Below are 11433 nucleotides of genomic sequence, written 5' to 3'. Positions count from 1 at the left end.
TGTTCTGCACAGTCCCTTTAAGAAGAATCCTGGGTCTGAGAAATCAGACTCTTTCTCACAAACAGTATCCTGATTTGTTTCCAGCTAAATACTGTTCTTACACCTCTTCTGGGCTCTGGGGCTGCAGGCTGGGGCTTTGTTCCTGGGACTCAGGACCCTAGCCTCTCTGCTAAACTCATTTCCCGCCACACGAGTCTCTCCTGGCTGCCATTCGCTCTGGGGAGCTGGGCAGCCCTTTCCGCGTTTCCACTCTTCTCGGTGTGGCTTCTTCAGTGTTCCTTGGTTGAAGAGTCCTCTTAGTATAGTCCAAAGTTGGTTTTTCCAGATGATAGTTCTTAAAATTATTTTGTAATCCACTTTGGTTCTGGGAGGTGGATGTTGGTACGTCTGCCTACTCCAGCGCCATCTTGTCTCTCACATTAGGTTTGCAAAACCGAGATTCCACTCCTAATAAGCTGTGAGTTTGGGTAATAATCTGATCTGTGCTCAACTTTCTCAAATGTAAGATGAAGGAATAATTGATAGGGGTATCAAGGGAGAGACTAATTATTATGAAATGACAATCTCTACAGTGCTAAGAAAACATAAGATGGCAAAACATGGACAAAGGTTGGCTTTCCTTTGACCTTTAGTACTTTTGTGCCCTTCTAGTCCACATGTGCTGGAAGTCTAAACATAAAAACGACAGCTGTGAAAAGGAAGATAAGCTGTGGGGCTTAATGGATCATCGAAGCAAATAGTTTCCAAGTACTCCTCTTACCGAAAGGCACTACAAATTCCCCACATATCCTTTTGTTAAATTAGAATATTACTCAAAGTTATACCCTCTCTCTGCAGGTCACCACAATTAACCCTTGGATGACTGCTTTCTAAACATTCATAGCTCTTTTTGGTGTCTCCAGTAGGAAATAACAGCAGACTTGCATACATATTGCTTTATTCATATAGAACAAATTCAAGATGGGCTATAATACTACAGATAAATATAAGCTTTCCTCAAACTGAGAGGAACTCCGCGGTTTAACGAGGTATATATTGTGTCAGTCAGTATAGAAGCAAAATGAAAATGCCAAATACTATAACACTTTGAAATAGTTCAAACGATATTAAACCAAAAGTCACCACAAATATCTGTGGCCTAAATCAATAGGAAGTCTCAAGTCCCAGATAACCATGTCCAAATTTACGATCACATTATATAAAAATTACAAAAAATGAAGAACCATGTCTGTATCTTCATAGGGAATCTTTCCTGTTAAATACAAGAATGCAGGACTTTCTGCATTCCTGTCCTCTATTTCCAAACCAAAGCAGTTCCTAAAACAATGTTTAAGGTGCAGTACACAGTGGAAATTCAAGTGGTTAATGCTGAGGTCTGAGATTTGAAACCCCAAGGTCACCTGCTTGAGTATGGGACCATCAGCTTGAGTGTGGGATTATCAATATGACCCCAAGTGTCACTCACTATGGCTCCTACCTTCATAGAAAAGACATAAATATATATACCCCAGCTGCCCTATTATTTTTTAACATTCCATCAAAGCCTATTTCCAGCTTATAAACCAAAATGTTGGCATTTGTTAATCATCTCTCTTCTCACAAAAATATGAGCACTGGGACTACAAACTTATTTGTTTCTCATTCAAGTCCTTACAGTGCCTTGATTATTCGTGCTACACTGAGTGTTTTGAATCTGGTAGATGAAGCAGGCTTAAAAATTAGCATCAAGAGTCTAGTCTCTCTGCCTGGCCTGTGGTGGTGCAATGGATAGAGCACTGACCTGGAATATTGAAGTTGCTGGTTTGAAACCCTGGGCTTGCCCAGTCATGGCACATACTACAAGCACTGAATGAATAACTAAAGTAAGCAACTATGAGTTGATACTTGTTCCTCTTCACTCTCATCTCCCTGTAAAATCAATAATTTTAAAAAAATTTTATTTATTGATTTTTAGAGAGGAGAGAGAGAGAGAAAGAGAGAGAGAGAGAGAAGGGGGAGGAGCAGGAAGCATCAACGCCCATATGTGTCCAAACTAGGCAAGCCCAAGGTTTCAAATCGGCAACCTCAGTGTTCCCGGTTGACACTTTATCCCACTGCGCCACCACAGGTCAGGACAATAATTTTTTTTTAAGTGAGAGGGTGAGATGAGAAGCATCAACTCGTAGTTGTGACACTTCAGTTGTTCATTGATTGCTTCTCATATATGTGCCTTGATTGGGGGGGGGGGGTATGGCTCCAGCAGAGCCAGTGACACCTGGCTGAAGACAGAAACCATGGGGTCATGTTGATGATCCCACACTCAAGCTGATGATCCCGTACTCAAGCTGGTGACCTTGGGGTTTCAAATTTGAAACCTCAGCATCCCAGGCTGTCGCTTTATCCACTGCATCCAAACTGGCCAAGCAACATCAATAAATAAAATCTTAAAAGTATAGTCCTGAGCAAAAAAGGCTTGATTGGAATAGTGTTCCTGTCTTTCACCCTTGCTAGGTTTGTGTTCTCACACAATTTACCTAAACATATAAGCTTAATTTGAGTCATAAAGGAGACAAAAAGGTTTTATGTACTTTGCTAAAAAGGGAATTTATATCATTTAGGTACTTCATAAGAAAGTGTCCATCAGATACACCATAGAAACTATCACTAGTTAATGAGTAGATCAGACAAGAGCTGTTCCAGTGGATGGGATCTGGCCTTGCATTCTCTTATTGTGTTGAAGAGAAAAATGTCAAACACTTCCATCATTAGACAAAGTTATTCAGTGATCATAATGGATTAAAATAAAAATTAGGGTATTTTGTAACCCTATCTCTAAAATTGGTAAGAACATCTTCAAACCATAGTAATCACCAGAATTCCCCACTTAATATCATGACTGACTGGAGTTTCTTATGAGTTGATTTGGCTCTACTACACTGTTTTTACCTTTTAGAACACAATGCTTCTGATAATCAATGACAGAATTAAGTTCACCTCCTCATAGCTTCCAATACATCGAGAAATGTCTTGCTTCCCTGAATAGCAATATAATCATTTTGAGCATCCTCTTACTGGCAAATCCAGTCATTTAGGGTTTTCAGTCATTCTTAATAGTATAATATACACCTCTCTTGTTGACAATTGGTGTGATCCTGGTGGGTTTTGACAAATGAATGGAAAATTAGTTTCAAGACATAAACTGTAACTATAAAAGCATAAAAAAATACAATTTACCTGAGCAAAAAATAACCAAAAATGTATAAACAAGGTGATATTGAGTGAGAATATATAATTATTAACTTGACAAAATTACAAAGTTGATCAGAAAATGACTCATTACAATGTGATATTTTCATATACTATGTGCTTAGGAAATAAAAATCACAATAACTTATATACAAATTGTATGAAAAAGTTAATATTTCTAAAAACGTACAAAAGATTTTGTTTGACAAAGACACATTTTTAATCACACACAATTGATAACGTACTGCAGAATTATGTACAGCTGTGAGCAATGGGAAACATCCATAATTTGCCCACTATGCAAAAGGTGCTTAATCTCACATGGATGGAGTGGGTGGGAGAAATGACTACACAGGGAAGCAGAGGTACAAACTCCAACGTGGTTCTTCTGGATGGACGGCACCACTGCTGCTGTCATAGTGGCATTAGGAACACATGGTCACTAGGAGTACTACCAGAACAGAGTGTTTACTAATTAGATCTTATACAATCTAGACATGATGAGAGTCCAAGCATCAGCATCCAAACCATGCAAGTTCGCATTAGTTGCCTGGTAGACACATAGAAGATTACAGAAAAATTGAAACGATGATTTTTGATATGGAATGTATGAAGACATATGTGGAAACAAACCTACATCTCTGAGAAAATGGAAGTCAGGCAACTTATTGTGGTTTTGAGGATATTCTTCATTGGCAGAGCAAGGAATCAGAAAAATAGGCTGGAAGCAGGTGTCATTTAAACCCCTGTGCATATATCCTTCCTTGCATGGTGACTCCAAAACCTGGCTAATGCCTTCTGTACTTCTGCATTTCAAATCTCACACGAGTGAGGTGATATAAGTGAATTCCAACATGCAACCATAAAAGAAAAAGATTCTAGAAAATGTTACATTACCCAGGTGACATAAAACAATTTAGGAGAGTCATTTCTAAATCTGTTTTTAATTTAGTCTATTATTTAAGCCCTAGCCTGAAGAAATGACAAGATACACAACTGACTCTTGAACAACATGGATTTGAACTGCTGATCCACTTATTCATGGACTTTTTAAAATTTCTAAACATACACTCTGTGGCTGGAAATCTTTGTATGCAGAGGGCTGACTGTTATTACACTCAGATTTTCAAATGGGTGAGAGGTAAGCACCTCTCACCCCTGCATAGTTCAAGGGTCAACTGATATTCACATGAGACTATACTTTATGATAAGCTCTGCAATATTTACAAATTTATGCCATTTTTATTAGCACGTAAAATGGAATAAGGGTTTTCAGTCTGAAACAAAAGAGTAGGTTTTCACATAAGGAAGATGGAATACATCAGTGGTCCCCAACCCTCGGGCTGCGGACCGGTACCAGTACATGGGCCATTTGGTACCAGTCCACAGAGAAAGAATAACTAACTTACATTATTTCCGTTTGATACATTTAACCGCCCCACCCTAAAGGCCGGTCCGTGAAAATATTTTCTGACATTAACCGGTCCGTGGCCCAAAAAAGGTTGGGGACCACTGGAATATGTAACAGGTAAGGGATATCCAGTATTTTGCACAGGAGGCCAATAGGAAAATGCCCCCAAATACCAAAATATCATTTACCAATAACTCCTTATTTAAAAAATAGAAACAAAATCAAAGCTACCTGCATATTAGAAATACACTTTAATTTATCTATATATCAAACAGTCTCCAAAATGGAAAGAGAAAAATGTTTAGTTAACTGATGTAAGGAAAAAACACCTATTAATCTTATGTTGTATTGCTTAAAGAGTATTGCCTCAATGATAATTTTTGAAAGCAGTAAATATCCATAGTTCAGAGTTTCAGTTTAAAAATGAGGCACTGATAAAGACAATATAACTTTTATAATGATTCTTTCATATTATACTTTTCTGGAACATTATACATATTAATTTGTACCAGGTTTTCTCATAATACTTATATTTACAGGGTCTCATTCCAGAGGGAGTTGTCACATGTAAGGATGGAGGCCAACTGATGTCTTTTTCATATTGCTTACATTCACGAGGTTTTTGATACAGTATGAGATCTTTCATGCCTTCTAAAGGAGCTGGGACGACTAAAGGTTTTCCCACATTCTCTACATTTGTACGGTCTCTCGCCAGTGTGCGTTCTTATGTGTCCTCGAAAGGTAGTTCGATAAATAAAGGCTTTCCCACATTCTTTACATTCATAGGGTTTTTCGCCAGTGTGAGTTTTTTCATGTGTTCGGAAGGACGTATAACAACTGAAGGCTTTCCCACATTGTTTACATTCATAGGGCTTCTCTCCAGTGTGAGTTCTTTCATGTATTCGAAATGAACTGGGAAAATTGAAGGCTTTCCCACATTCCTTACACTTATAAGGTCCATCTCCAGTGTGCATTATCATGTGTGTTCGAACACTTGATGGGAAAATGAAGGCTTTCCCACATTCTTTACATTTATAGGGCTTCTCTCCAGTGTGCTTTCTCATGTGTCCCTGAAAGGTTGTGCGGTAAATGAAGGTTTTCCCACATTCTGTACATTCATAGGGTTTCTCTCCAGTGTGTGTTCTTTCATGTATTCGAAAGGAACTGGGCCAACTGAAGGTCTTACCACACTGTTTACATTTATATGGCTTTTCTCCAGTGTGAGTCCTTTCATGTGATCGAAAAGAACTAGGACAAATGAAGGCTTTCCCACACTCCTTACATTTATAAGGTCCATCTCCTGTGTGTGTTATCATGTGTGTTCGAATGCTTGAGAGAGAAATAAAGGCTTTACCACATTCCTTACAGTCATAGGGTTTTTCTCCAGTGTGAATTCTTTCATGTATTCGCAACCCTAAAGGAGAACTGAAGGTTTTGTCACACTGCTTACATTCATATTGTTTCTCTGCAGTGTGAGTCCTTTCATGTCTTCGAAAAGAACTGGGACAACTAAGGGTTTTACCACATTCCTTACATTCATAGGGTCTCTCTCCAGTGTGATTTCGTTCATGTATCCGCAAACCTAGAGGAGATCTCAGGGATTTACCACACAGTTTACATTCATAGGGTTTCTCTCCAGTGTGAGTTCTTTCATGTGCTCGAAATGATGTGGAACAACTAAAGGCTTTCCCACAGTCCTTACATTTATAAGGAGCATCTCCAGTGTGTATTACCATGTGTCTTCGAAAGGTTGTGAGCCACGCAAAAGCTTTCCCACATTCCTTACATTCATAGGGTTTCTCTCCTGTGTGAGTCCTTTCATGTCTGTGAACAGATTTGTGGTAACTGAAGGCTTTCCCACATTCCTTACACTTATATGGCTTCTCTTCATATTCATGATACTCATAAGGTTTGCGTCCAGAATGAGATCTGACGTGCCTATTAAGGGATGAATAACGCACAAAGACTTTTCCGCACACACTACATTGAAATGATTTTACTCCAGAAGTTGTTTTCTTATTCAGAGTAAGATCTGGAATCTGGTTGATGGTTTCTTCACACTGACTACCTTCTTTGCTTTCATGGGCTTTTTCTACCATATGATTTCTGTAAAATAATGATAATTATTTTACATATTATGTCATTAATGATTTCTTTGTTAATTTCTTATTTATTAGTAGGGTATTAGAATTACACTTTTATAATTTATGACAAAAGTGAAGGTTTTTCTATCCTTTCTGAATTATTTCAATATACTGAATGCTCTGTAAGAGGACCTGACCACAGTTATTATGAAAAGTGACATTAACATATGAGGTTAAGGGTAAGTAAATTTGAAGTAGGAATTGTTTTATTTTCTTGTTTTTAAAAATTCATGACATATTAGAATTCTCATGTGGAACGATGCTTTCTGTTGAGCAACTCACCTTAGATTTCTCTCTTGAGTACTGTACTGATTTTCAATGTTCTGTTCTTCCAATTTTTCCCCTAAATGCAGACCTAGAAAAGTAATTCCAAATTATTAGAAATTAGATAAATATTATTAGATTCTAGGTCCATAATGAGTTGTGACCATGCTTAGTTTATTTACTAATATATGATGCCTTTTCCACATTTTGAAACAACACTTATGTGCAAGAAATACATGTTCTTGGTCAGAGGAATGGCATGAGATGGCCCCTTGGTCTCTCCCCTTGAAGTTTCAACAATTTGAACAGCTATAGTTCAACAAAGGATTCCTGATCAATGCACAAACATGTCCAGAGAGATCTGAGCTATTAAAACATAGGAAAGTGGGCACAACAATGTGAATGTACTTATCACTACTGAACTTAATATACTTAAAAATGGTTAAAGATGGGGCCCTGGCCGGTTGGCTCAGTGGACAGAGCATTGACCCAGGGTATGGACATCTTGGGTTTGATTCACAGTCAGGGCACACAAGTGAAAGAACCATCTGCCACTCTTCCCCTCCTTCTCCCCCTCTTTCCCTCCTCCCTTCACGTAGCCAATAGCTCAACTGGTTGGAGCATAGGGCCCCAGGAACTGAGGATAGCTCAGTTGGTCTGAGTGTGTTAGCCTCAGGTGCTGAAAAAAAAAAAGCTCAGTTGATTCAACCAGCATTCCCAAACAGGGGTTGCCAGGTAGATCCTGGTTCGAGTGCATGAAAGAGTCTATTTCCTCTCCTCTCACTTAAAAAAAAAAGGTTAAGGTAATTTTTAAGTTATGTGTATTTTACTACAATTATATAAAATAATTAGTACAAAGCTATAATAATCAATGTAGTACAGTACTGGCATAGAAGTAGACATGTGGATCAACAGAATACTATTGAGAGTCCAGAAATAAACCCTTCCTTTTAGAGCAGCGGTTCTCAAACCTGTGGGTCACGACCCCGGCAGGGGTCGAATGACCAAAACACAGGGGTCGCCTAAAGTCATCGGAAATCCGATGGCTTTAGGCGACCTCTGTGTTTTGGTCATTCGACTCCCGCCAGGATCGCGACCCACAGGTTGAAAACCGAATGCTTTAGAGTCAACTGACTGCCAAGATAATTTGTTGGTGAAAGGACACTCTCTTCAACAAATGGCACTGAGACAACTGGATATCTACGTGCATTTCCCCGAAGTTGAACCCCAAACTCATAACACATACAAAAATTAACTTAGAATGTATCAGAGACTTAAGTTTGTACAACTCCATGATGTAAGGACTAGAACTATAAAACTCTATTAAGAAAAGACAGTAGTAAATCTTCATGACCCTGGGTTAGGCAATGGTTTCCTAGACATGACAGCAAACGCACAAGCAAAATAATAAAAATTAGATAAACTGGACTTCCTCAAAATTAAAAACTTTTTTTTTTTTTTTTTTTTTTTTTTTTTTTTTTTTTTTTTTTTCATTTTTCTGAAGCTGGAAACAGGGAGAGACAGTCAGACAGACTCCCGCATGCGCCCGACCGGGATCCACCCGGCACGCCCACCATGGGGCGAGGCTCTGCCCACCAGGGGGCGATGCTCTGCCCATCCTGGGCGTCGCCATGTTGCGACTAGAGCCACTCTAGCGCCTGAGGCAGAGGCCACAGAGCCATCCCCAGCGCCCGGGCCATCTTTGCTCCAGTGGAGCCTTGGCTGCGGGAGGGGAAGAGAGAGACAGAGAGGAAAGTGCGGCGGAGGGGTGGAGAAGCAAATGGGCGCTTCTCCTGTGTGCCCTGGCCGGGAATCGAACCCGGGTCCTCCGCACGCTAGGCCGATAAAAACTTTTAGTTCAAGAGACACTACCAAGAAAGTGAAAAGACAACCCACAGAATGAGAGAAAATATTCATAAATTATTTGATAAAGGACTTATGTCCATAATATTAAAGAACTTATATAACTAAAAAGTAAACACATAACCAAATTTTATAAACACGCAAAGGATTTATATACACAGTTCTCCAAAGATATCCAATGGCTGATAAGTACATGAAAAGATGTTTGACATCATCAACCACTAGGAAAAAAAAGTACTGTACATGAGACAATACAGATTAATCTTGAAAACATTACGCTAAGTGAAAGAAGCCAGTCACAAAAGACTACATACTGTATGATTCTACCTGGAAGAGGCAAGTCCACAGAGATAGAAAGTAGAGTAGTGATTGCCAGAGGCGATGGTGAGAAAAGAAAAAGAGTAATTGCTAATGGGTTTAGGATTTCTTTGGGGAATGAATATATTCTAACATACTATATGTTATGGTGTTTGTACAACTCTGTGCATACAGTAAAAACCACTGAATTATATACTTTGAAATAGTAAATTTGCCTGACTGGTAGTGGTACAGTGGATAGAGTGTTGACCTGGGATGCTGAGGTCCCCAGTTCAAAACCCTGAAGTCTCCAGCTTGAGCAGGGGAACATCAACATGATCCCAAGGTCGCTGGCTTAACCAAGGGGTCACTAGCTTGGCTGGAGCCTCCTGGTCAAGGCATGTATGAGAAGCAATCAATGAACAACTAAAGTGAAGTAACTATGAGTTGATGCTTCTCATCTCTTTCCTCCCACTCACTCTCTCTCCCTTCCTGTCTCTCTTTCTCAAATCAATAAAATAAGTAAATAAATATTAAAAAAGAAACAATAAATTTGTGGTGTGTGGATTGTATCTCAACAAAGCTATTAAAGTAATATATGTTTAACTAAACGACAACAACAACAACAACATGAAGATAGGCAAGTGGAAGTGAACCAGGGAGGTGGAAAGGGAGAAGAGCTGAGATGGTGCCAGTGACAAGGCCTGGAGCTCACTGTGGGTCTCAGCCTGGAAAGGGAAGAAATCAGGTTGCTGCAAGCACTCTTTTCAACAGGGAGGAGCAGAGAGATATAGTGAGCATTCCTGCAGGAGTTGTCAGTACAGGCTGAGACCAAACCCAGTGACCCGGGCAAGTGCACTACCTTGGCTGCCTCCCCCATCCTTACAGAGTGAGCAGCGGGCCCCAGAAGAAACTGTAGTAGCAGTGAGTATTGGGTTGCACAGTATATTATCTGCAAACCTGAGAACTGGTACTACAGAAACATTTTCCCCAAATGACAGGTGTACTCTGTGACCAATCTCAAGGTCAGATGGAGATACAGAGGGAAGGCTGCTGAGGTTTGCCAGTCACCATTACTGGGGGAGCAAAGCAACAAAGGTAGCAGCCAGCTTCCCCCAGCTTACCCCATGCCTACTCATCATGGCTTCATTGTATGCAGCATCTGGCTGCAAGAACATCAATGGGATTTCATGGATTTGGAACCCCTCAACCACCACATTCCCCTGTGAGGTTAGTCCCTGAGACTGAGGTGACCTGAACACAGAGGAAACATTCACCTTCCCAGGAAACATAGGATATCTTCCAACACTGAAGAGAACTGAGAAGTCAGAGACATGCAAGAGAACTAAAAAAACTTGTGCTTCAGTGTCACCTACTAGAAAACAACAAATAGACTTATCAATGTACTAGAGAAGTGCCACTCATACACAGATGCCTAGACAGAGAAGGAATCCATCAAATACCATGAATAACCTAGATAATGAGGAAGCTCAGAAAGAAAATGAAACATCTCCCGAAAATAAATTTATTGCATCTCAGCCTTTTGGCTAAGATCAAGTGTAGAAAATAAACTTAAAGGTATGGAAAGATGTGAGTTAAAAGACACAGAATTCAAGATTGTAGTTCTGAAAAAATGAGTTACAAGAACACAGATGAAAAGTTTAATGCTGGCCCTAGCCAGGTTGCTTAGAGAATTGTCCCAATATGCCAAGATTGTGGGTTCACTCCCCAGTCAGGGCACATATAAGAATCAACCAAGGAATGCATAAATAAGTAGAACAAAAAATCAATATCCCTCCCTCCCTCCCTCCCTTCCTCAAATCAGTACATTAAAACAAGGTTTAGGCCCTGGCTGGTTGGCTCAGCGGTAGAGCGTTGGCCTGGCGTGCAGGAGTGCTGGGTTCGACTCCCGGCCAGGGCACACAGGAGAGGCGCCCATTTGCTTCTCCACCCCTCCCCCTCCCCTTCCTCTCTCTCTCTTCCCCTCCTGCGGCGAGGCTCCATTGGAGCAGAGATGGCCCGGGCGCTGGGGATGGCTCTGTGGCCTCTGCCTCAGGCGCTAGAATGGCTCTGGATGCAACAGAGCAACGCCCCAGAGGGGCTGAGCATCGCCCCCTGGTGGGCATGCCGGGTGGATCCCGGTCGGGCACATGCGGGAGTCCGTCTGACTGCCTCCCCGTTTCCAGCTTCGGAAAAATGAAAAATGAAAAAAAAAAAATTAAAACAAAG

The 11433-nt window shown here is 40.4% G+C and overlaps 1 protein-coding gene across 1 annotated transcript in view; it reads right to left on the bottom strand.

Annotated features, from left to right (window-relative positions):
* Positions 1-5124: 5124 nt before the first annotated feature.
* The window catches only part of LOC136334218 (zinc finger protein 791-like), a 39318-nt gene continuing 33009 nt past the window's right edge, over positions 5125-11433 (bottom strand). The window contains exons 3-4 of the mRNA XM_066274181.1: positions 7063-7135; positions 5125-6742 (exon numbers count right to left, since the gene is read on the bottom strand). Of these exons, the coding sequence (XP_066130278.1) occupies positions 5248-6742; positions 7063-7135 (1568 nt within the window). The 3' untranslated portion in view covers positions 5125-5247. The remainder of the gene's footprint in view (positions 6743-7062; positions 7136-11433) is intronic.

The sequence above is a fragment of the Saccopteryx bilineata genome, chromosome 1 (genome assembly GCF_036850765.1).
Source record: "Saccopteryx bilineata isolate mSacBil1 chromosome 1, mSacBil1_pri_phased_curated, whole genome shotgun sequence".
Classification (NCBI taxonomy): Eukaryota; Metazoa; Chordata; class Mammalia; order Chiroptera; family Emballonuridae; genus Saccopteryx; species Saccopteryx bilineata.
This window is presented reverse-complemented; position numbering and strand designations above follow the sequence as displayed.